The sequence below is a fragment of the Clupea harengus genome, chromosome 9, assembly GCF_900700415.2.
Source record: "Clupea harengus chromosome 9, Ch_v2.0.2, whole genome shotgun sequence".
Classification (NCBI taxonomy): domain Eukaryota; kingdom Metazoa; phylum Chordata; class Actinopteri; order Clupeiformes; family Clupeidae; genus Clupea; species Clupea harengus.
Genome location: NC_045160.1, coordinates 8,881,644 through 8,908,940, shown reverse-complemented (window position 1 = coordinate 8,908,940; position 27,297 = coordinate 8,881,644). Strand labels below are relative to the sequence as shown.

The 27,297-nt window shown below is 40.6% G+C and overlaps 2 protein-coding genes across 2 annotated transcripts; both read right to left on the bottom strand.

Annotated features, from left to right (window-relative positions):
• Window positions 1–4,446: 4,446 nt before the first annotated feature.
• On the bottom strand, window positions 4,447–5,427 carry LOC105899828 (olfactory receptor 52E8-like). Its single transcript, XM_012827046.2, has one exon. The coding sequence runs from the start codon at window positions 5,377–5,379 to the stop codon at window positions 4,447–4,449; it is 933 nt and encodes a 310-aa protein (XP_012682500.2). The 5' UTR covers window positions 5,380–5,427.
• A 9,930-nt stretch (window positions 5,428–15,357) lies between these two features.
• On the bottom strand, window positions 15,358–16,300 carry LOC105899827 (olfactory receptor 10J1-like). Its single transcript, XM_012827045.2, has one exon. It carries the CDS (start codon window positions 16,298–16,300, stop codon window positions 15,383–15,385), a length of 918 nt encoding a protein of 305 aa, XP_012682499.1. The 3' UTR covers window positions 15,358–15,382.
• Between the last annotated feature and the right edge of the window lie 10,997 nt (window positions 16,301–27,297).

The following is a 27,297-nucleotide window of genomic DNA, read 5'->3' as shown; positions in this document are numbered from 1 at the left end:
TTTAGTGGCTAAACCATCAGGGGAAGATAGGTTCTGTGTGGATTATCATCGACTGAATGCCAAGACTACAATCCCACTACTTTCCCATGCCACTTATTCACGAGATCATTGAGTCCTTTCATGGTGCCACCTGCTTTAGAACACTGAATTTACAATCAGGATACTGGCAAGTTGCAATGGCAGAGGACAACAAAGCTAAAACTGCTGTCATCACCCCTTTTGAGCTGTTCCAGTTCTGCTCCATGCCTTTCGTGTTGCGGAATGCTGGTGCCACTTTCCAGCATCTGATGGAGCGTGTATTAGGCAACAGGTGATCGTTGCGACTAGACTGCAATCCTCTTCTGTCCGGATGTAGCAACAACTCAATGCTGCTGCTCTGACACTTACTAGAACTTAAACAATATGAATATCTCACTTGTACTTGCCTTTCTGCACTGGCTCCCTGTCAAAAGTAGAATTTATTCCAGAGTACTCCTTCTTACATACAAAGCTCTAAACGGCTTAGCTCCAAATTACCTCAGGGAATTAGTTGTCCCCTAGCCTGACGTTGTCATACTCATAATTCTAGTCAGAATATGAGTCTGATACTGCTCCATTGGGCTGTGATTATGGGGCGTGTTTCAACCGAACCAGGAAGAAATGCCTCTTCGCTCAATTGGATAGTCCTACAACCAATCAGAGCAACGTCCCATCTTCTTTGCGACCATCGGAGCCAGCTGATAAATTAAACTTTTACCGAATCCCGTAGGAAGGATGGCAAAAACATCTTTTCGCTCAACAAATGCCTTGATCGCGTTTCTCTGTTCCTCTTTCAAAATGAATGCGCTGTCGATGTCTTCTAAAACAGACTCGATGGCAGAATCTACACATCTCAGCTCTCCAGCGGCAGCCATGTTTGTTGAAAACAAATTCAACCAAAGCGCTCTTTGGTTACGTGGTTGATTACGTTACTGTTGATCATCTGTCCATCATCGTATAAAGCCCGCCCTGACAATTTGATTGGTACGAACAGCTCTGGTGCGGGCATAATTCCGCCTCAACGGAGCAATGCCAGACCGAACTTCTCCCAAATGTTGTGGGCGGGGCTAAGTTCGGCTGGCACCCAGGCTAGTTGTCCCCTACTGCCCACCAAGACCACTTTGTTTCCAGAGTGCAGGTCTCATAATATCATAAAAAGCACAATAGGAGGCAGAGCCTCCTGCTATCAAGTCCCCTGATAGATATAATTGTTAAAATCTAGTGTGTATGTGTTTTAATCATAAGCTTTTGGGCCTCATTTATAAAATGTTGCGTAGAAACCATCCTACATTTGATCTCAGACGTTTTCTGAAATGGTCGTAAGTGTTATTCACAGAAAACGAACGTACGCCCAAAAAAACATGTGTACGCCATTCCTGCGTTTATAAATCACAAATGATCGTGGAATTGTGCGCAGCTGAATCTCCGCCCTCAAAACGCCCCAACTTAATCGAATTAGCATATTCCCAATGCACAAACGGAGCGCATCCTCAATGCACAAACTCTCTGTGACAATGGCAAGCAAGAAAGAAATCGACGTTCTGCTGATGGAAGAGCAGATGCGGGCCAAAACATTGTTCAAAAGCCTGTCGGGTGGCGTAATGGCAAAAGCAAAGTATGTGGCATGGTAGAAGACACGTCTCCGAAGCACCAGCGGCCGCACCTGCGGCACGAGCAGCACCAGAAGCCGCATCTGCGGCAGCAGCACCTGCTGCACCAGCATCGGGGCCGTCTAGTCGGCCATCACCAGCTTCCTCTTCTGTTAAAGAAAGTATTAGTATATTTTATCATGAATGTTTTAGCTAAAAGGCTTGTTCAAAATGATGTGTGTAAAGTGTGTAGGTTGATTTTGGAAAAACACTGAGTGAGCCAAGAATGTGAAACCACGTGATGTTTTTCTGACAGAAGGAGAAAGCGGGTTGTAAAATGACTCGTTGCTAAGCAGAAGTAGAATTCAACTGAGATGCAGTAACCCTAAGTGCATCCCAGCGTCCTGACTGTCATACTGTGTAAACATTGTGTTTGAATAAAAGGACTTGTTTTTAGCATGGCACGTCAGACAGACTTAGGGTGTCTGTCTCCGTCGGGGCCCTGTTCGAAAACAGTCCAGTTCACTTACATGCTGATTTGTGTTTTTAATCTGCTAACTAACTGTTGAGGGTCTTTTCCCTGACATCTTCTCATTCACAAAGGGACTCGAATGAGTCTGTTAGTGAGGTTGTTGCCGAACTCTCCTGTCCGCTATTGAGGGTTATTTGAACAAACGTGCCTAAATAAAACATTCTGAAGAAAATGAACATGTGTGCATTCATTCTTATACTGTTGGTATAGTTGGTGAATCAGCTCCAGTCTTCTCAGCGCAGTGATGTGTGTGTTCCAGCCAGCTGGGATGGGAGGGTGGTCATCTTGGTCCATGCGCATTTCATCTTCTCCTAGCTCTATGCCATGGCTTAGACAGATGTTGTGTAGCACACAACAGGCTAGGATGATCTGGCAAACCTTTTCAGGGTCATATAGCAGTCTCCCTCCCGATGCATCCAAACATCGCCACCTTCCCTTCAGCATGCCTCCATTACCGACCGCCCACGGGCATGTGCTGTATTGAAGTGGGCTTCCTAGGCTGTCTGAGTGTGCGCAATCGGGGTGAGAAGCCATTGGGAACCCTGTTTTACGCAGAAAATCCTCTTTCACATTTTGCTGTTCCTGGGCACTGTATGGACATTTAATACATATAATACATTTCAGACATAGAGGGATAATATCCTCTAACAACGCCAATGCAGCCATATCTCTTACTGAAAACTGTCACTATCAGACTTTTTATAGGCTATAAATTGAGCGTTTTACACGTGTGGAATTAAAATGAATACCTATTAGACGTGAATTTCATTCATGTATGAATTATTCAAATTGTTTAATTGATTTTATTGAGCGCAACATTAATTTAGCCTTTTACCATTAGCCCTAATGGTGACGGTGGTGGTGACGATGATGATGATGAAACTGCGTGTCGGCGCTCGGAGAGTTCCGAATTCCTGCAGTACTCCAGTATTGCCACAAGGAAATGTACTTATACGAACTAGAACCAGACGTAGAGATACGTCCTTTTCTACGTCTAAGACGGTTTTTATAAATCTGTACTTAGACGTGGATTTGACGCCCAGCAAAAGAACAAAACATTTCTATGAATTGCATTTGTTTGTTCATGACAGTTGTTTTTAATTATATTGTGCAATAATACACCTACAGCCTACAATTAAGCACCATCTCTTTGCTTCATCCACGATATTAATAACAAAATGTGGTTTTGTAATGTCTATTTTGTACCTTTCTTCATATAAATTGTCACTGGTGTTACTGTTGCTGGTGTTACCTTCTTCATGGCAAAGACCAGTGAAATTACTGTACAATTCAGGACCACAAACAATCAGTCTAATATATGTGTAATAATAAAGTTAATTATTAAAGTAATACTGCTGACATGTTGAAAAAGAAATAACCCTATACCCTCCCAGGTGAGTACTTTGTTGCAATGAAAAAAGGAAACATTAAATGTTTCCTAATAGTAGCCTGTAAAAGCTTTTACAATGCAATGAAGTCTTTATCATAGGTGAAGAAAACTGTCTAATTTGTTACACATGTTTGAAAATAGCCTCCATTTATTAATTTGGCATTTTATCCAAAATGACTGAGTGTGGTACAACAATCAAACTTCAGTCATTATTTTGTCAAGTCAAGATGTAGGTTATATTGGCATCAATTCAATGGATAATATTGTTGTAACTACATGACCGGTACATTTCAAACCTATCTTTCCATAAAAATGACAAGCAAGGACAAATCCTGCAAAAACCCAATTGCTATTGATAATAATAATAATTAAGACCTTTGTCAGGTTTTTAATGGCACACACGACACACTGGAACACACACGTGCATATATGGAGGCGACACAGGACACACACACACACACACATGCAGGTAGGCCTGAGGTCGCGGTGAATTTATTTTCTGCTTTTTCCCATCCTGGACCGTCCTTCCTCACCAAGTGAAGTTAACTGTCCATCTTTGGTCAGGGATGGACATGTGTTTTCCTAGTTATTGATGAGGACAAACCAGAATCTGTATAGGAAGACAAGGAGAGAACTGGCTAACAGTACGTGCCATAAGTGAAATACAATGGCAGAAGAAGAAAGGTGGGTATACATAGTATAGCAAATTAGATAGGTATGACAAATCCTGCATTTTGTCACCCTCCTCTTTTCCTTAAGAATGCCATTACATTAAAATAATCTTATTATTTTAGTTTATCTTAATGTTTTTCTATGAACATGAAAAGATGCCAGCAGTTTCTAGCTGTGGTAGTAAAGTACAGAATCTTAATCATATCAATCTAACACAAACATATACAAGCAGAGCAGTTTTATCATTAAGGAGTCATTGATATTTTGGTGGATGTTAAGAGAAGCAAGATTCTTCTGTGTATTTCAGGAAAATTAAACCCATAAACAAGGGGATTTAAAACCGGCGGTATAATAAGGAATTCCAGGGATAGGATCACAGCCACCACATTTGGAAGTTCATAACGACTAAAAATTATTTCACAAAATGCAGCTATTGAGTAATTGACAAAAGTCACAATGTGTGGAAGACATGTGTGCAAGGCTTTTCTTTTGAACTCTGAGGAGTTCCTTTGACAAATAGCAAGAATTTTAATATAGGAATACAAAATAAAAAACAATGGAAGAAAAATTGTTACTACGCTGTTGATAATTCCAACTATGTTGTTCAGTGTAGTTTGAACACAAGAAAGTTGAACAACAGACCAGTTACTACAATACAGTTTTCTTAACTTGTTACCACATAAAGGTAACCGAAAGGCTAGGCTAACATTGGAACCAACTACACACAATGGATATAGAAAAGCAACCCCAACCATGATGGCAAGTGTCCTTGTCGTCATGATACTGTGATATTTCAGGGGTTTACAAATGGCTACATGCCGATCATAAGCCATAAGTGCAAGAATAGTAAATTCATATGACCCGTATGTGTAGATGACTAAAATCTGTATGAAACATGCAGGACGAGATACTGCATGAGTGTCTAAGAGAAGATCAGCTAACATCTTTGGAAGCAAACCAGTGGAACCATAAAGAGAGTTGACTGACAGACAAGCAATTAAGATATACATAGGCTGATGTAACGCTCTTTCAAGAAATATGACCAGTATAATCAGTGTATTCATAGAAAGAATAACAAGGTATAATATCAATACCAAGGTGAAATAAATGTATCTGAAATTCTTCTGATCTTTGTACATAGTGAGATAAAAGTAGAATGGGTGAGATCCATTTTCCATGATCCTCTTGCCCTAGCTGATCACTGGTGTTGATGATACTTGATAGAAAGGCTGAGATAAAATGCAGTATCAACAACTGATCAGTACACAGTAAATATGTGTTGTTGTTTTCTTTTCCAAAAAGTATACATCCTAACTCTTCATATGTTTCAAATCCAAATAAATACTTCATTCATCTCTAGGTAGAGTATGCCAAGAGAGAGCCATATGTAATTGTTATTATTTTCTACTTTCAGAATGTTACTTACATGGGATGTAGTAGTAGAATGTCCTCATCTGTCTGTGCTCACATGAAATGTGTGGCTGTGCCCTCTTGCACAGACTGAAATGGTTTATGTAGTCTGAGTATAACATCAGAAGTCTCTCGTGCTGTTTCCTAACAGCAGCACAAATTGGGTCTCATGCATGATATATATAACATTTATATCCTATAGGATTTCTCGATATTCCAATGGGATTTTTATTTTCCCTGCTGCAATCCTGTAGTATTTTAAACATTTCATGGTATTCTAAAATTCCAGTAAGATTTTCATCAAGAACACGATTTTTGTTTTATCTCTGTAATAAATTATTTACTTGAATTTGATGGGCCTAGACCCACTGCTATGATTTCAAATCCATATAGTTTTATGGATGGAGTAGGTCTACTATTATATAATAGTATTTATATTACCCAAACTATAGAAGATGTGTAGTAGAACTACTTAATTTCACAGACAGTAGTAGCCTAACAAGGGTAAATTAAGGTACGGATATAATAGTCTCACTGTTGAAAATTCAGAACATTTTATTGGATTTGGCAGATTTATCCAAAAATACAGGACCTAAAGAAACCCAAGTCTTTGAGAATGAGTCTGATGGTTTATGAGTATGCCTGGTTCTTTTGTATTTGACTGGCATTCATTTCCCCCCAAGAGGTACTTTTCAAAAGCAAAGTTTGATTGTTTAGACAATAAAGGCTTTCTAATATCAGAAAAATGGTTCAATTGTTAACCCCTTCAAATAAACTATTTAAAAATTTCAAATTTCAATGGAAGAGAAAAAACAGAATGATGTATGAAATTCTACTGGGAATAATTTGAACTGGGGATGAGCGTTGGCATGTGACCACAATAATTGTGGACATTGTGTATTGGACAACAGATGTGACACTGATTTGACAAATGGGGAAACGTACAAGTTCGTTATTATATGTGAACTTTCTTCATGTCCATGATAATTAAAAAGTAATCCCTACATACCCATGTTAACTTGGGAGATCCATCCCGCAGTTGTAATAGCACTGATTACTGAGTGGGCTTCTATTTTGATATATAGCCCAGCATAGGTCATGGGGAGATACTTCCTTCTGACCGTGTTTTGCTTCCGGGTTGCCCCTCGCTTAGTATGGTGGTGTGGGATTGTAAGGTGCACTGCTAAGGTAATGCTGCTAAGGTAAGCAACATTGGCGTTTAGCCACGTTGTCCAGTGCTGCACCTTTTTATGGTTTTATATCGTTTCACTCTATATTTTAGCATGATTGTTTCATTGTGGCTGACAAAGCCAGTGTAGCGATTGCGCTGACGCCGGGTGCTCGGTGGGAATCAGCTGGAAGTAGGCTGATTCATTTACTAGTACCGCTCCGTATTTTAATGGGCATTTAGTCATGACTCACAATGCTACTTTTCCATTTGTTTTGTTGGTAGCCGAGCTAACAAAGAGCCGTCCGTGACTAGCTGTTCCTGAGCAGGCATTGCCCCTCGGTGTGTGACAGATAATCCCCAAGCGCCTCCACGCCTCAGCAGGGGCTGCTGTTCTGTTGTGCTGTCAAGATGCCTGTTTAGTATGGACTAGTATGTTCGTCTGTGTTATTATCTCTCCTTGATGTCGTGCATGCATGGTGTAGGCTGGGGTACGCCGCCTTTTTATCTCCACTTGACCCGCAGGATATTGTTTGTTTCTTTGTTTCTTTGATATCGTGCATGTATGAGGCTAGCCTGGGGTAAGCTGCCTTCCCTCTCCGCTTGACCCGCATGGTATCGTTTTGTTTGTTTCTTTGATTTAATGCTTGGGGCTTAGCAGTGCTGTGCTCTCTCTCTCTGCTTAGCCTGCATGTTTGGTGGATTTATTCATTGTGTTAATTGTGGTGGTGAGAATCCTGAAGTAACCGTCCTAGCATAACAGGGCGGTCAGTTGAAGTGCTTGCGTGTGTAAATGTGTCTGGATGTGTGCGTGCGGCTAACATACCCAGATTAAGGTGACCAGGACTGCTAGCGGGGGGGCTGACCGTTCTTGGGGTTATAGTGGACAGCCGAAGGTCCTCTCAGTGGGGGGCTCCTCCAAGTAATCTGCGAACGCAAGCTGTCATGAATATTTTTTTCAAGCTTGTTCGTTTGGCCAACCCATGTCACCATGACAGGCACGCTTTTTATTTCGAGTCTTCGGGTCTGTTCGAAATGGAAGGTAGCTGCCTCGATGCCGTAATAGTAGGGGTGGGAAAGAAAACCGATTCTTCGATTTCTCTTGATTCTCTCTAGAACGATTCTGTCTCGATTCAGAAAAGTTCATAATCACTTTTTTTTTTTTTTTAAATGCAAGCTGCATCGATGATTGCATTGTTCATAGAAAGTCATAATTGTGACGAGGAAAAGCTTTTTCTCTAATGAAAAAATAGAGTAGGTAATTCATCTCAAAGTAGGAAGTGATTTGAGACTCTGAGTAGCAAACTCAAATGTTTTAAAAATCTAGATGCATCGATAATCGTTTTATCGGTTTAGAATTGATAATCGATAATCGGTTTAGAATCGAATCGTTGACCTGTGAATCGGAATCGAATCGAATCGTGAGGTGCCAAGAGATTCCCACCCCTACGTAATAGACAGGTGTATTACAAGACATGTCTTTCGGGTGAAAGCATTGGTTTCGAGCGGCCTTTTTAAGATGGAATTTACGATAACGTGTGACGTTGGTACGCTGCATGAACGTTATGCTATCTAACGTAGGCTAACGTTAGACAGTTGGCTGACAGACGCCTCGCAAATCACATCAACCATTTTTGTTGGTTACAATAACGGTGTTATCGGATAGTACAGTGTCTTTTTCTTGGTAACTTTTGAAAAATCTAAGCGTGAAAACGCCGAAAAATGTACATTTACTTAAAAGACATGGCCGTCAGCCGAGTTTGGTCTAGAGTTTAGCTGCTAAAGTTATCTTCTCCTTCTCCTGTCGTTTGAAGCAAACCTTTTAGCTTTAGCATTAGTGTCCCATTATGTATTTATCACTTCACTGGATTGGAAGTCCATTTTCCAGGCTCTCGCACGTCCCCTTCATTGAGGCAGAGGTTAGGTTTGCCTCCCCTATGTGCTTTTTCACTGGTTTTATGACAGATCAGCAAGACTAAATAGCTTCTTCACATACGTGAAATATATTACATTACATTACCTATTCTATGGATACAAACGACATATAATAAAAGTGTCTACAAATATTTCAGTGATGACAAACAATGAGAAAGCAAAAGGCATGCGCTCAACCCAGTGTGTGAGGGATTGCACAATCTGAGATGAGGCGCAGCTCGTCGCTGCCTCACCTCGCGAGTCGCCTCTCTGTTTGAACAGGACATGGTCAAATTCAGCGATTTTGATTATAAAAATGATCGGAATCATACAAAAATTCAATTTAAAGCACATATCAGTAGATACATATTAATATTTATTTTATTTTATCATTATTTGTTTTTTACTTTTCATGAGGCTCTGCCTCCCCTGACCGCACGTCTCTATGTGTATGTAATCTGAAGCACTGACCCGTTTTCTACTGCCGGGCTGGTTGGGTTGGCCTGTGCCCGTGCAACATTCTACAAAGGAATGTTTATGATAAAACTTACCAGAGCACAAAATTGTTTACAACAGCACAAAGTTCTTCATAGATCTAGCCTCATAATTTAGTTGTCAAAGTGCACCAGATTGATGCATTGAACTTGAAAATGCATTGAAAATGTTCTTATATATATTCCCCCGGGGAGCATGCGCCGGAGCCTCCTCGGAGGTTCGCATCGTTGTCACCTTTTTGATCCCTGATGAGTTTGCACCCCTGAATCTCAGTAAGGCTCTGGCCATCCTACCTGTTTCATATTGGGGTCATAGCCCACTGGCCAACATTGTATGTATCTACAGTGTGTGTTTAGTGTATGTACGTATATATGTACTGAAAATAACGGTTTGGTTGTTTGTGAGAGGCAACAGCCGGTGCTGGCATTTCCCTGTACTCTTTTTCCTGTTTGTATTCCCGTGAATAAATTATATTTTTCTGGAACCCATGTCTCTGGCCTAAGAGTGTGACGAACTTGTGTTTGCCTTGTTAGAACGAAAGCAAAGCTCAGTCTATTTTAGTCCTAGGGTGACTACCTAGGTGGCGTAGTCGACATTTAAATTTATCCTAACAAATTACCTCTCCACTGTCACACAATCTTAAAAATGTGTCAATAAATCGTCCCCATGAATGCCTGAAAATCTCACTGATTCCCAGAAGTTAACAACCTGTGAAGTTTGCATTTGCAATTGGAAGCCAGGGGAAGTGTGTGTGGAGGGCAGTGCAGATCTGGCAGAGATGTGAATGACTCTAATTATCACATGAACAGTGAAACCACCTGGCCGGAATTTGCCTCACTGCAGTATTGGATGAAACCACCACAAAAGAAAAATCAACTGTGATCACTTGGTTGGTAGAGCTGTCACAACTGGTTATCCTGGGCCATTATAATACAGGCTTGGGTAAAACCCTCCCTTACCATAATAATAATTATTTAAAAAAATAATAATAGCCAAGCAAGTAACTTTCAAAGTGTTCAGCCACTAGAACAAACGTTGTCCTACAGCTGGACATTGGGGCATCAGAAGCACCATGAAATGTATTTGTTGTATTTTGGTGGCATTCAGACTGAACGTGGTCCAGTGTGCAGACATCTGTGATTTGTAGCTGTGTACTTTGGATTAACATCCAGTCAAATGCAGTGGGCTGGGCCAGCTAATATAAGAAGATGACAAATATCTGTGAGGTGTTTGTCAGGAGCGCTTTCCCAAGGAATAAACCATATTGTTTCTTCTGTTGTTCAAAAACAATTAAATTCATTTACACATAATTCCAGCCTGTTAGACATGTTGCCCAAGCCACATCCATTTGAACTGGCTGTTATATAGTTATTTAGGGTATGTGATTTTGAGCTTGTAAAAAAGAAAGCATCATAGTTTTACTATTTATGTCTGTATCAGTATATCCCATAAACGCACCCATTTTAGAGAATTTATTTAGGCCTAGCATGTAAAATGTCCAAACATGCGTAACATGCCATGCCACATTCAATTTCATAATCTAAATTTGTCTAATGTAATACATTTGCACATTCACGGGCTAGGTACTGAAACGAAAATGTAAAGCCTACATATTTGCTTAAATGTTAAATGTTTCAGCAGCCATTCTGGCACTCGCTGCGGTGTGACCTGTGGGAGTAGATGTCAGCTCTATTTTTTTCATGAAAATAAAAGTTTTGAGATGGAGATGCATTTACTGCACCAGAAAATTAGGTTTGTCTCTGGTAACTATGGTGTTCCACTTGAATAACATTGAAAGTTTATCCTTTACATAGCTTTTTAACATTTTAGTTATTTTAAGAAGTAACTATGTTTTTATTTGGTACAGTCGAATTGAACCAAACCCTGAGTCTCAGGGGGCACTCGAAAGATGACATCAGACATTTAAGTCAGTGTTGTGCAAGTGTAATGGGTAGCCTTTGTAAACTTAACAGTGTGCAGTAATCACGAGTGTTGTGCATGTAAACAGTGTTGTAGTGGCATAATATAAGGGTGCTGTGCTTGTGTGTACAAAACGTAACCAATGAGCTGTAGTGTCAGACATTGTGTTTAGCTGCTATTTAGAACACCTGCTGTTATTTATACTATTTATTGCCTGTACCTATTTATTGGGGACTAGTGGACTGCCCACTGTCCCTTGTTGGTATTTTTGTGTCTGTTTTTACTATTGTGACATTAAATTGCAATATTGTACTTTTGCCTATTGTGTGTGTGTGTGTGTGTTTTAACCAGCCACAAGCTTGAACGAACCTGTGCTAAACCTAATTCAGTTTAATAACTGCCCTTTTGGGCTGGCGTAGTTGGCTACTTCACTATTCCCTAGTGGTAATTCTTAGTATTTGCCTTTCCGGCCCCTTACACAAGTACGTAATGGAGAGTGGTAGGGATGGGATGAAGGCGTTCCCTTGGCTCTATTTGCAGTAAGATAAATAGTGCAAGAGTCACTGGGTTTTAGGCCAGCAGAGCTGGTATTTGGTCACACCGTGAGAGGCCCTTTGAGAGTGTTAAAGGATCAGCTAACAGGCGAGAGTTTGCCCACCCAGCGAAACGTGCTGTCCTATGTGAGTTGCTTTCGAGAACGATTGCACGAGGCTTGCGGTATCGCCAGGGAGAGTCTCTCTGTTGCATAACAATGAATATTGAAGGCACTTCCACAATGTTCTCTACAACCAGGTGACCTGGTTTTAGTGTTATTGCCAATTCCTGGTACTTCTATGAGTGCTTGTTTCTCAGGACCTTACACCATTGACAGGAAGTTCAGTGCTACCGACTATGTTTGTCAGGACCCCTGATAGAAGACGGAAAACCAGAGTGTATCATATTAATATGTTAAAAACATTACTATCCTAGAGGCAACATCAAGCCTGAGACACACAATGCGCCCCTTGTGGCCACTGTTGCAGCTGCGGTGCCAGTAGCTTTGAGCTCTAGTACTTCTCTCACAGTGAGTGATGAGAATTGGCCTGAGTTTGCAAAAAGCCCAGCAACAGACCCCTCGGTTATCCAATTTGGAAATGTTGGTGAACCTTCCATATTTAATGCCTCATTTAAGCAAGGAGCAGGAAGCTAACCTACTCCACCTTATCTCTGAGTTCCCCTGTCTGTTTAAGGAGCTGCCTACCCGCACTACTGTGCTAGAACATGACATAGAGGTGGGTGAGTCCAGGCCTATTAAGCAGCATCCATACGGAGTCAATGCAGCTAAAAGTACCATAATGAAACAGGAAGTCGATTATTTACTGGAACATAATTTAGCACAGCACAGCTCCTGTCCATGTAGTTCTCCTTGCTTATTGGTTCCGAAGCCTGACGCTATTGTTAGATTTTGCTCAGATTATCGTAAGGTAAACCATGTACCTGACTCGTTTTCTATGCCCCGGGTAGATGATTGCGTGGATACAATAGGATCAGCTCTCTATGTCACTAAATTAGACTTATTGAAAGGATATTGGCTAGTTCCCCTTTCACTTCGTGCTTCTGCTATAAGTGCTTTTGTGACTCCTGACAATTTTCTGCAATATTCAGTGATGGATTTTGGAATGAGAAACTCTCCGGCCCCTTCCAAAGGCTAGTGAATATTGTTTTTAGTGGTGTGCCAAACTGCACTGCGTACTTGGATGATGTAGTAATACACTCGTCAGAGTGGCCTGCCCATGTGGACATGTTTGACCAGCTTGGGTAAACAATTGGGCGGAGGCCAAGTGCGTCGCCTGGAGGCCAAGGTCACAGCCATCACATCTTTCCCAGTGCCGACCACTCGGCGGGAGTTACGCCGATTCCTCAGGATAACAGGTTACTACCGAGGATTCTGTAGGAACTTTTCTTCAGTTGCGGCCCCACTGACTGACTTGATCAGTCCCTTGGTACAGTTTGTGTGGTCGAATAGATGTCAAACTGCCTTTGAAAGCTGTAAAGCACTCCTGTGTATTGCCCCAGTACTTAGTGCTCCTGATGTTAGTAAACCCTTTTCTGTTGAAGTCAATACAAGTTGTATTGGCGCTGGTGCGGTTCGGACTCAGATGGATTCCGAGGGTTTGGTCCATCCTGAAGGCTACTTCTTGAAGAAGTTTAATAGTAGCCAAATGCGCTATTCTACGATCGACCAGGAGACATTGGCTTTGCTGTTAGCGCTCCAATTTTTCGAGGTCTATGTTGGGTCTAGTGTGGAGCTGTTGGTTATCTACACGGACCACAATCCGCTGGTGTTTCTGCACCGCATGTATAACCACAACCAGCGACTAATGCGTTGGTCTCTGATCATTCAGAGTTATAACCTGGTGATCCGCCACAAAAAGGGCACAGAGAATGTATTTGCGGAAGCTCTTTCTTACCAAATTCTCCAGAGTGTTTCCCCATTAATTTCAATGGGGAAAAGGAATGAAAAACAAGTCCTACTGAGGGCATTGTGAAGGTTTTTACAAGAGCACTGCATGGCATCAGGACGTGTGAAATTTGCGGTGGTGTCGTTATCTCAAAAGCGCTAGGAGCAGAAGCAAAGAAAACTGGTGGAATAAAGAAAAGAAAAAGAAGACCTTAGAAGAACAGTACCGTGCTTGCATCAGCATGACACAATGACACGAATAAAACTTATAAAAACGTTTTAACGCAGTTAACGCAACTTTGTTTACTTCCGGTGTGCGTTGACCCCTGTAACGAAACCGCCACGTGCCTGCAGTCAGTTAGATAGGAGAGACAGAGACGGTAGTGGAAGATGGAGAGAGCTGAGGGATTGTTGGGCAGAAAGTTTCTGTTTAAGAGGCAAAATGATGGAACAATCAACAAAACTAAAGTTGTATGTAGCATTTGTCAAAATGAATTAAGCTATCACCTTAATGCAAAGCACCCGACAGAAAGCAGTCCCAGGTTAGATGGTCGCCAACCCACACTCCACGACTTCTCTAGGAAAACAACTAGACCAGTCTGTGAAAAGGTTACCAACGCTGTAGCAGTTTGGGTTCCCGGTAACTGTCGGCCCATCAACATAGTTGACTTAGACTGAGGTGTTCCGAATTGCATCAGGGGACAATTCTTACGATTTACCGTCAAGGGGCACCATTGTGTTGAAATATGTTGCAAGAATTGTTTATTTTGAAAAAAAAACAATACAATTAATGAGGTAAAACATCAAATAATGTTCTGTTGTATTGTTTTCAATGTAATACAGGACAAATAAAATTTACAAATAACTGTTTTCAGTTTTTTTTTTAATTGAACATACAGTCCCAACTCCTTCTGATTTGGGGTTGTATGAAATTCTGCAGGAAACTATACAACATAGTGGAAAGGTTTTGAGAATGATATAATAATAGTTTATATTCAAGACATTTCACCTGGAGACCTCAAAAAAATACTTTTATTTGTACAGAATAAGGTTCAAGCACTTCTGTGTATAATTGATATGTGGAATTTCTGGCCCCATATACAAAGGTTCAATGCAAAATAACATTGAGATGTGTTTTGTAACAGACCTGACATTTCTAATATTTGCATCACAAATCGTAATTGTGTAGTAGCACATAATATGACAAAAAATATATATTTTTTTACATTCATTTTATCACCATACTGAGTAATGAACATACAGACCTAATATGCCCATACATCTTTACAATGATGGAAATGTGTTCCTGCTGATCACCAAGGTTAAGGGTTCGATTCCCAAGGAGCACACACAATGATAAAACATTTATCTATAGTCACTTTTGATATAATTCCTTTTGAAGGAATTTTATACATATTGTACACATGTACTATAAAAGGCACAGAATAAAAAAAACACATGTTTACTACATTTGCTGTACATGTATCTCATTCATTTTTTTCTGTGTCATTGTGTGTCATTCAGGCTCTGGGCTCTAACGCGCCTAGAGACAATTGTATTGTTATGGCGCTATATAAATAAAATTGAATTGAAATTGTATATGAAAGGGGGCATACTTAAGTGTGTTAACACACTGTGAGCAATTTCTATGTTTCATTATAGAGCTGATATTGGCTTTGACATTAATAATCTAGACATGGTATTCTGGAATATCACTGTTATGGTACAGTAATATATTATATATAATGTTTTTATTTTTTTTCTAAAGGGAAAGTTTGCTCTCTGGATACATATTTTCCTACTATCTGTTTTTTAAGATTTGAAAGATTTTTGATTAAATAATCAGACTGAGAATTTTCTTTCGTATATCTGGTAAATTTAGGCCATATATCAGTGGATTTAGTAATGGAGGAATCAGAATAAATTCCAGGGAAATTATCAAAACTATAGCATTTCCAATTTGACCAGGTTCATAACGACTGAGTGCAATATCAGAAAATGTCGCCAATGAGTAGGTTACAAAATTTACAATATGAGGCAAGCAGGTTTGCAGTGCTTTACCTCTAAATTCTGAGGTGCTTTTATGGCAGACAATAAGAATCCTAATGTATGTGAACAATATGAAACCTGCAGGCAGAAAGATTGTAGTTACGGTAACAAAAAGCCCCAAAACATTATTAGCTGCTGTTGTCACACAAGAAAGTCTTACTACAGACCAATTTGAACAGTATACTCTTGGTATCTGACTGCCACAGAGTGGTAGCCTGATAGAAAAATAAATGACAAGAGTCATCCAAAAGATTGACCAGGAAAAGGCACACAAAATAAGCTGATATGTTCTCCTTTGTGTCATTATGTTATGATATTGCAGTGGTTGACATATGGCTACATATCTGTCATATGCCATCATGGTTAATACAGTGTATTCAGATATTGCATAGGTGTAAATAACAAATATCTGTGTGAAACATGCAGGACGGGATATGGCATGAGTCTTTGACAGAAGATCAACAGAGAGTCTTGGAAAAAGTGCAGAACTGCCATACAGAGAGTTTAGTAAGAGACAAGAAATTAAAAGGTACATGGGTTCATGAAGGGACTTGTCCTTGAATACAACCAGTATGATGCTTAGATTGAAAAGGATGATGAGAAGATACACTATCACTGTTAACAGAAAATAAATTATTCTTACATTTTCATAACCCTTAAATAAGGTGAAGAAAAAGTATGACGGTGTTGTTTCATTTTCCATTTGACTATCCTTTTCAGGGGTTTCTGAAAAAAGGAAGATAAATTATTACAAAATATGTGTTTCAGGCAAGGTCACAAATGTATCAGAAAACACACACACACACACACACACACACACACACACACACACACACACACACACACACACAGTATCTTGTAAGCCTGCTAGCCATTGTTTTAATATGAAAAATTAATGCATGCATAAACAGCACTGTATTTTGTTGTATGCAAATACAAAGGCAATAAAGGCTTTTAATGTATAAATCCATACTTTATAAAAAATATGCTAGTTACATTTCAAGGTTTATGACATGCAATAATGATATAAACAAGCTACTCCATATTTTAGGGGGCATACTGATTTTCTTACATATGCCATACCATTAAGATTACATTCAACAAGCTCTGCATACCAACTGATAGAACAGTTTAATAGCAGTTGCTCCAATACCACTGTTAGTGAACAAAGTGTTACTCATGTAAGTCTTAAGAAATTAAAACACATATAGGTCATATATAAGGTTCGTGGTATGATAGAATAAAAGTGTACTCACCTACAACAAAACTGCAATTCTGTATATTTGTATAAACGTGTATAAAAATAATAGGTTAGAAATACCATCAAGAAATTACCCAGTGTTTGGGAATGTTGGCATGAAATAATTGTAAGTACGTTTCTGCACCTCATCAGTTTAAAAGCCCAGCTAAACAGCCAAATATTCAAGTCAGTATTAAGTCCCTTTCGTCAAAAACCTGGCCAATGTAAGCTGCATACTGCAGTACTCTTGAGAGTTAAAGCATATGTTGGAGTTTTGCATAACAGAGGCCTCCTACAGGATAATGCTATCAACAGGGGCGTTTCTAGGATTCAAAGAAAGGGGGGGCTTAGCCCCAAGGGGAGTGGCATGTTTGCGCGCTGCAATTTTTTTTTTAAGGCCCATTTGGGGCCGCGGATATCCATTGTTTCAGACAGTTCATAGATTGGTTTAATCAGAAAGAGTGTGATTTTGCTCTGTAGTTTTGCTTGCATTCAGTATAACACAAGAGACAGAATGACAGGGTCATAGTGAAATTTGACAACACAAATATACCAGCTGTGGTGAAATGACCTGTTCTGAGCACCAAAGCTGTCCTGTGGGTAGCTCTTCAGCTTAACCTGTCTGGGCCCTGTGTCTTTTTCACCTAAATCATTAGTTGCTGCAGCTGCTTGGTCTGTCTCTTCCTCTCTCTGACTCTCTGCCTCAGCCTCTCCTTCTGCATGACCCTTTAAGATAAGTTCAAACATTGAAACATTAACTGATCGAAATCCAGAAGCCAATTTTATGACTTGGCATAAAAATATCATGTAATAATCTAGTTTAGGCTAACCCTTGGAGTAGCCTAGGCCTGACAACAAATGCCTATACATTTCTACCACAGTAGAAGAAAATAAAAAAAACTCCACTCATTTCCTTCTAGACCTGTAGACCACTAACCTCCATCACACCGGCTCCTTCAGCCCTGTCAATCTCCTGCTTCTCTCTCTCATCTGACTGGGCGGAGCTACCACCTCTCCTAAAGAATGTTCTTATATCCATCTGGTCAATGAATTGGATGATATACCGGTACAATAGCGTTATGAGGGACACTATGACATTTAGTTTCCACTAGCATTAACTGATTATAAATAACAACATTCTATAGGGACTGATAATATTGTTTTGAAATACTAGAGAGATATATCAATGCAAAGAATAGAGAGATGTCGATAGTTATTTATTGTATTTCGAATTCGCTCGTTCACACTCTTGCTAACTGGTGACAGTTTCTAACAAAGTAGCTTAGTTTTAACATAGCCCACTACAATATTCGCTTTCATTTGCCTCATATCAAGTAAACCTAAAGCAGGTAACACTCGTTAACAACTACAGATAGCCACATTCTATAACTTCTTGTACTTACAATTTCACTCCGTGCATAATTTACTTTGAACTCCTTGTCTATAATACTGGCTGTCGTTGACGAGAGACGGTACTAGTGCCCGGGGTTTATATCGTAAAGTATGATGAAAGGCTATTGGAGTATAATTTGAAGGGGGAGTAAACATACAAACCAGAACGCACGCATATAAGTAGCATGTTAGAGTTATAATTAACTTGTCCGTGTGAGAAACAATAGTTTAATTTTTTTATTTAAATTTTTTTTAAGCCAATAATGCCAAATGATTTGGGGGGGCTGAAGAACATTTTAGGGGGGCTTCAGCCCCCCTAAAATAGGCCTAACGACGCCCCTGGCTATCAATATGATACTTATATGGTCATGTAAAACCACACTAGAGTTAAGATTAGACTGTTTTCTAACACAAATGATTAAAAATGACTATAGCACATATGGCTACCTGGCCATTTGAGGGACAGATAAGAGAATTCAGATATTTTATTTATACAATTGTATTTAATTGAAAAACAATGAACACTGCCTCAAGTTGGTTTATTTTCATCTTCATCAGCCAAACGGAGCATGCATATCCATCCAGAGCACAGCCCGTCTGTTCACGCACTGCCATATAAAGTGCCAACGCCGGACCACATGGTGCCATTCACTTCTCCTCGCACATCATCTGCTCATCCTCACAACCCATCATACCCGGTTGCTGGACTGAGGCCACTGAGGCAGGGTCCCTACGATGGACCACCTACTCCTCCCCGACGAGAGAGCACCTACCGAGGACAAAGGCCTCACATCCCGTGCTTCACAGCTGAAGACCCCGGCCAGTTTGCCCGCCTGAAGCTGGCATTGGAGAACATCCTGCCTGCGGATGCGACTGAGCGGATCACGTACCAGATCTTGGTCGACCACCTGAAGCTGGAGGATACTCTGCTGATAGCAGACTCCTACAGCAACAGCCGGTACCCATACACCAACACCATGGCATCACTCACAGAGCTGTATGGCCAGCCACACAGGCTGGCTCTGCAGCACATCAACGAAGTCCTGGCTGAACCTCCAGTCAAGAGTGGTGACAGCAGGGGGTTCCGCCTGTTCGCATTAAAAGTGCGGGCCCTTGTGGGGATGTTGGACCAGCTGGGGAAAGAAGGGCGAACAGAACTGGAGTGTGGGCTCATGTGTAGGGATGGGTATCGTTTGGTTTTTATCCGATACCGGTACATAACCGATACTTTTAAAACGATACCGGTGCCTAAACGGTGCCGGAACCGATACTTTTATAAAAAATTAAAATAAATAAATAAATAAAATTACGATTGACGACATTTAAGAAAGGCTTTTTTTATTGCCAAATATATGAACTGTTTAAAGTAGATTATATATATAAATAAATACAAAACACTTTTTAACTTAAATAATATATGAACTGTTAACAAAAGTTTAGACTATACTTAAATAAATACAAATAAATACAAAACACACACACACACTCTGTACACACACTACAGCTTCAATACTTCAGAAATTATTTTGTAGAAATATCAGCATATTTGCCTTCTCCGGCAAAATGCGACACCTTTCCTGACTAATCGCATGACCTGCACAGGAGAAAACCTTCTCCCATGCTGTCGATGAGGCCTGTACACACAGATATGTATCTGAAAGTACACAATTAGGGATGGGTATCGTTTGGGTTTTTTCCGATACTGGTGCTAAACCGATACTTTTAAAACGATACCGGTGCCTAAACGGTGCCTGAACCGCTACTTTTTTTTTTTTAAAGCACAAAGCGACGATTGACGACATTAAAGAAAGGCTTTTTTTATTGCCAAGGCAATTTTTTTTCTTCAAATTGAACAATATATTAACTGTTTAAAGTATATTATAAATATAAATACATACAAAACACTTGGCTTCCAACTACAGCTTCAAACTTTTTAACTTCAAACTATGAACATAATATTTTAACTGTAAACAACAGTTTATAGTATACTTAAATAAATATAAATAAATAAATACAAAAACAGCTTCAAACTTCTTTTGCAAAAATATGAGCATATTGGCCTTTGGAGTCAAAAATGTATTATTTTGTTTGCATTTATTTCATGAAATTTCACCATTTTATGATTTGTTTATACTTATCTTTTCTATCTTGTTTATAGTTACTCTTGTTACTTGAACACACTGAGTACTAGAAAATGTGTACTGCCCCTTTAAGAGACTACCGTTGGTAGTTTAGCTGTCATCTCCGTATATTTTTCAGTCTTCGGTTGCTGATCTGCCGTTGACTCTTGCCTTCTCTCCCCCTCTTTTCACGCAATTATTTTGTTGCATTTGCTGCACGTCGCGATGTTTGAATCTTTTTGTGCGAAATACAGCCACCTTTCTGTATTTTCTCTGTTAAAAGGTTGATGGCTAGTTTTGTTTGTGCTTGCCTGCTCTTCACTGTCATATCAGAACCGGTTCCAGGGCTCTCAAGTGTCACGCATTGAGCGTGACAGTCACTCATTTCGGTCTTTAATCACGCACTCCCGCCACACATCGTATTTCTCACGCTGAAAAAAAACTCTAGGCTATTTAATGTGCCGCAGCGCGCAAACATGACCTGGCCGCGCTGCCCTCACCATGGAGGAATCAAGCACGTCTCCCCGAATCCCCTGGAGTTCTGCCGTGAGGTGCCAATTATCAGCCAATCAAAAAAAAAATGGGCTACACAATAGCCAATCCGAAAAATACATCTGTTGTATCTGGGTACGATTTAATCCAGCAACCAATGAAAATAAAGCATCCTGGAATTGCGCGGGACTGATCTCCCGAAAGTTTCGTTAACCTGAGGAAACCACTGGAGCTCCGAGCATCAGTCTTCTACAAAGAGCAAGTCGTCTCCTGTTTTAATGTTACAACAAATTCACAATGGTTTGACACAAGCAATGACAACTTGACTGCAGTTAGAGAATATTTCCCAGATAATTAGCATCAGTTTTTAATGAGTGTTTGTAGCCAACACAGTTTGCCTTTTCACTATAGCTTTGACTCCGAACTTCGTTAATAGGCTATAATAAATTCGAGTAGGCCTATTAAAAATATATAAAAGCCTATAATTCGAACGAATATTAGGCAGCCCTTAATATTCTTTGATGTTATGGCATTATTTTTTGTAAATGTGTTTGCTTGAACATTCTATTCAGATTCCGAGGCTTCTTCACGTGAAGTTGTGAATCGCGAGCTCATTAGGCATACTAGCATTTTATAAATATCCTGGCCATGGATGCATTAATCATTGCATCCAGGGCCGGCGATTGCTATAGGCGAACTAGGCGACTGCCTAGGGCGACAAATGGGTTGGGGGCGCTCTCTAGTGTCGCCCTTAGACCTACTTCCCATTAGTCATAGTTAGAATAACAAGCAAATTAAAACATGTTTATTAATCATGATCATCCTAGGGCGCCCCTTCAGCTACACGTTTACTTGTCAACCTAATTTTTAGATTGAATTGATGGTTATTGTCGATAATTTCCAAAGGGGGGGGCGGTTGCGTTAAGTTACGTTACGTTAGTTACGTTACGTTAGTTACGTGAGGGCTCCTGCACACTGCCAAGGTGGGGTGAGCGTGTCAGCTACGTGACATTCGCAAAAAAGAAGCGGTCTAAACCATCTGGAGCACAGGGATGAAAACGAAGAAAGGAAGAAGAGGAAAAGAAAGCCAAGTATAGAGGTAAGTCTTCTCATCTCAGCCATTAAGGTGTCAAACGAAATAAATGTAGTATTTTGCATCATCTAATATTGGACGTTTCATTGCTGTCACTTAGGCTAGCTATAGCTAGCTAGCGACTGTTACTTTGCTAATTTGCTACGTAGGCTATTACTAGCAAACGTAACTTCACTGATAACCTACATGGATGTAAATGTCAAAAGACCCGTATCTGGATAACGTATGCTAGTTATGAAAAGTACAGTTGCTGTCTACATTCACTATAAATGGCATAAGTTCTGTTTAGTGAATTCACAACTAGCAGGTGCATACACACACAGTAACCATTTTGGGGATAGTGGTGGTGTTCACCCTTCTGTACAGTTCCTCCCCAGGAATATACTAAAATGTATATGTGTTTTTTGTTTTGTTTTGTTTTTATTTTTGTTTTAAATTGGCCAGATGCACTCAGGCACTTTTTGCAGAGGCCGGCACCTGCTGGAGAAAGGACGCCTGATTCGCCTCCCTCTGAACTTTGTAAGTAGCCTACACAGCTAGTACTATTGTTGCTGTTTTTGGTATTGTTATTATTATTAGCAATTATTACTTTCATAATCACATCACATTAATACTACTAATTGTAATCAGTAGCCTAATATTATTTAGCCTTGTAGCAGTGGTGGCAGTAATTGTAATTTATCTACTACAAGTTACATGGTCAGATAAAATGTATTTGTACAATGCAGCTATGTGGTAGGATGATAGAAATGACCAAATGCAATTGTGTAACGAACAGCATGGATTAACTCTGTGTTTAAATACAGCTGCAGGAGAAGGGACATCCAGTAGTACTAAAGTACAATAGAAACATGTTAGCATGTATTAAATACAATAGCTTGTTTTCTTAAAGAAGTTCAACCACATTCATGATCATTTCACTTATTATATTAAACACCGCTTGTTCGGCTATACAATATGCTTGAATACAGGTGAAGGTGAAGGGACATCCAGTGTGTAATACATTATTTAAAATAATAAAAAAGAAAATGTTCTGAAACTATTCTGGTGTTTGTTGTCCATGCAACATTTATTGTTGAACTGCAATGTAGAATAGTAGAATTATAAGTGGGTGAAAAAACTGCTATGCAAAGTAAAGCAGTTGAGTTAATATATGTCTCTGCAGTGATGTTAAGTATTGTGTGTGGGGGGGGCGCAAAGCTCAATCTCGCCTAGGGCAACCAAAGGGCTAGAGCCGGCCCTGATTGCATCTGTCTTTCAAAGATGTCAGGTAAAAAACAAATAAGCATCCTGTCCTTCGCCCAAAGAGGAAAGCCCCCTAAAAAGGCCAGATTAGGCCCAGAGAACGTAAACACATTAGAGGAGGAGATGGTGGAAGAGGAAGAGACAGTACAGGTGGAAGAAGAAGAGACAGTACAGGTGGAAGAGGAAGAGACAGTACAGGTGGAGGAAGAGACAGTACAGGTGGAGGAGGAGGAGGAGATGGTGCAGGTGGAAGAGGAGGAGACAGTGGAAGAGATGGTGGAAGAAACAGTGGAGGAGATGGCTAGAACAAAAGGGAGAATAGTCCCAGGAGCAGCCACCTACAAGACCTCTTTTAATAGTGAATGGACCTCTAAATGGCCATTTATTACTGTAGGAAGCACCAGCTCATATTACTGGTGCTCTATCTGCCACCAAGAGAACTCCTGTGCCCATCAAGTTGTGTGGGATGTGACAAGGCACATAGGCAGTAAGGGGCATCAGGCCAAACAGCAGGCACTGAAGTCAACCAGCGCAGTCAAAAACTTTGACTTGCCAGTGACTGCAGAGATGAGTGTGCAAGAGGTCAAGGTACATTTAAATGCATAAGGTTGACTACAATGTTCATGAATACAATTTTTCCTAATTAATACACCCAATTCTATGACTCTGGCATATATAATGGGAACCAACACCGAAAATGATAAGAGTCCAAAAAGGCAACAAACACCTACAATAAACAACACAAGTCATAATTCTCTCTCTCTCTCTCTCTCTCTCTCCCAAATTGAATAAATACTTAGTAATTGGTTGAATTGTCAGTGCCATGTGTCAAATCTTTTCTGCAAGTCTGATCAATTATTAACAACAACAAAACACTAATAATAATATGGGGGGAGGGGGGGGCAGGGCTGGTCTGTAGGCATACGGCAGGGGAGGGGCGGGCGGAATGGGGGCGTGGCCGGGAGGGGGGGGGGGGGGGGTATGTCACTCTTGCCTCACTTCAAAACTTGAGAGCCCTGCGGTTCCAATACAACCGGTACCTACCCGGACCGAAATGCAACGCAGATTTCGGTGCTTCATTTCGGCATTTATCAGATAAGACTGTTGCTATGAAAACACCAATGAGCGTGAGCGACACAGGACAAAGTTTACATTGGGAGCTGGGGCAGTTTTACATGTGCCCCACAGAATCTGCCTAGCGACCGTGTTTAATTGGCTCAGGCACCGAAATGAAGCACCGAAATCTGCGTTGCATTTCGGTCCGGGTAGGTACCGGTTGTATTGGAACCGGTTCCATATTGGTACCGGTTCTCGGTACCCAACCCTACTCATGTGTCACGGCTCCTGTCAAAGCTGCCACTGTGATGATATCCAGCACTACTTCAATCAGTGTACAGCCTTCAAGCAGCTGACCAAGGAGCAGAAGGTGAGCTAGATAAAGGATGGGAAACAGTGCTGGAGGTGTGGAAGGGACCACCAAGCAGTGCAGTGCTATCTGAAGGCCAGATGCCCGAAATGCAACGGGAGCCATCTGGGAGTGCTACACGAGGTGAATGCCAGACCGGAGAAGCAAGCCCCCGCCTTAAGTCAGCCAGCAACGTACTACCTCGATCCTGCCAGGAGGGGTAGCTGTGTGCTACTGAAAATGGTGAAGGTGTTGATAGAATTTAAATGAGCACGCCAAAGTTGAAGAAGGGACCGGAGGACGAAGTCAGGTTTCTGTAGTTTATTTCGGCGTGGAGACCCCCGCTCAGCTGGTGCTCAGAGAAAGGCCTACCTCAGTGGTCACCAAACTTTTTTGGCCAAAGATCACAAACTCTGCCTTGGTGACAGGCAAGATCTACCTATTGAGGCGTTGAGAGAAAAAGACTGTCCAGACTGTACTTACAACTTAACTTTTTATTTAGCCTAATTGTAATTGAGTGAAATTAAACACTTTGGTCCAGCTTTCAAATTGATGTGACCAAGAACACACTAAATCACTTAATTTCAGTGCAACATCAAAAGGAAAATATGTGTTAACCGCACACAATATGAACAAGAAAAAACACATTTGCAATGAGCAGGCTGGATATGAACTGCTTTATTTATCAACTCAAGTTACAACACAACACTGACAATCTTTGTTTTCAGATCATTTGACAGTTGTTTTGAGGCCCCCATGTTGCCACTCTTCAGAGGAGAATCAAGGAGAAGCACATCTTGCAATTGGCTACCTTAGATAGTTTTTCTAATGATTGAATGGACCTTTCTATGGAATTGAAGGCTTAACAAGCTAATCAGACTAATTATGTGTTGCAATTATTCAGTATTGAGTAGTTACAGGTATTCAAATCATGAAAATGATTAGGGTGCCTAAATATTTGCACAGCCTATTTTTCACATTTGATTTAATTTCAAATACTGCTACACTAAATATCTTTGTCTGGAAAACACCCCAGTACTCAGTGTTAAATAGAAAATGAATAATATACCACTGTGATCTTTTTTTGGTGAAGACAGAGTAAATTATCATGCAGCCTCGGAGGGTGCCAAAACTTTTAATACGACAGTATGTGTGCATATTAATATTTCGAAAACCAACACGGTAATTGGAATGAAGTGGGAGTGGCAGATAACTAACATAAGCGCAAACGTACTCATGTAACGTCACCTTTAACATTAATATTAATATTTAGAAACACGTTGCAGTGTTAAACGAGTCGTCGACAAATATCTGTCTCGAAAACCGTTCATTTGGGTAAGCTAATACATAACGTTAATCTATAAAAAGACTTAGGATATCGGTTTATTTAACAAACTGGCCGATAATCAAGATAACAACGACATCCAAGAGAGCTCGAGGATGTTATGCACGCGAGTTGAGCCTAGTTGCGAGCTGTCAGACTGTTGGAAATCTCTCTACATTGGTCAGACATTCTGCAACTTTACCCAATCCGACTGAACATGTTGAACTCTTCGACAGTACCTGACAATGACCAACAAACACCAACTGCTGGGGCACACTGACCCAACTGTCGGTGTTTGTTGGCGTTTGTTGAAGAATGTTGGCGTTTGTCGGGGCAGTGTGCAAGCTGCTTTAGAAGGGGCATTAGTGGGAAGGCCTGAAATGGTGAGAAATCGTTGGTGATTACGTTCATATCAACTCTACGGACATCCTCAGATTTAAATAGCTGGCGTTCATGAATTAGGCGGAGATCTTTTCTGACGTTGGTCTTCCGAAGTCCGTTAGAAAACATTTCAGAAGACACTTCAGAAAATGTAAAAAAAAAAAATTCTGTATTTGAAAAAATAAATAATTTGGAGATCGACAGGGAAGGTCTTCGAGATCGACACGTCGATCGCGATCGACAGGTTGGCGACCTCTGGCCTACCTGATAGCAGAATATGTAGGCATTTATGCAATTCAGTCAGGTAGAATACAATAGGAGAGGGGATGACCACACCCTTTAGGTGAGACAGTGGGGTGATACCAGGGTACAAAGGGTTTTAGCAGGAAGGAGGCTATCTGGGGGGGGGGGGGGGGGTCACATGCCATTTGTTCAGGTCTCAGTGAGACAGACAGAGTACACATCCAAAATGAGTTGCAGATACAAAATAATGCTACACTAAGTTCATGTCTTTTACAACAACAGAATATTCATATTTCTTGTTCCATCAGTCCCCTATACGAGCATTCATATGCTCACACAATAACCACCATGCAACAGCCAATCAGAGCAGGAAACATCAATATATGTTACAGATACAAATGATACAGAATAACAGTAGAATAGCTATTTTGCAGTTCCATCAGTGTGTTTGTACAACGGCAACACCAAGATGGAAACGTGCGCCATCCTGGATGACGGATCAGCACGCACCATCCTACTACACAGTGCTGCTCAGAAGCTGGGCCTTCAAGGATGGAAGGAAGATCTGGTATTCAGGACTATCCATCAAGATATCAGGTCTGTGCCGGGGAGGTCAGTCAACTTCTCTGTTGCATCAGCCAGTCAACCACATAAGCGGTTCAGGATAGAGCAGGCTTTCACCGCAACAGAGCTTGGCCTCTCTACCCATTCACACCCAGTCAAAGCCCTGCAAAGGAAGTATCAACACCTCAGAGGTCTGCCCCT

Excerpts from the sequence above, each read along its gene's own strand:
- LOC105899827 (XM_012827045.2), bottom strand. The coding sequence starts at position 16,300 with ATGGAAAATGAAACAACACCGTCATACTTTTTCTTCACCTTATTTAAG.
- LOC105899828 (XM_012827046.2), bottom strand. The coding sequence starts at position 5,379 with ATGGAAAATGGATCTCACCCATTCTACTTTTATCTCACTATGTACAAA.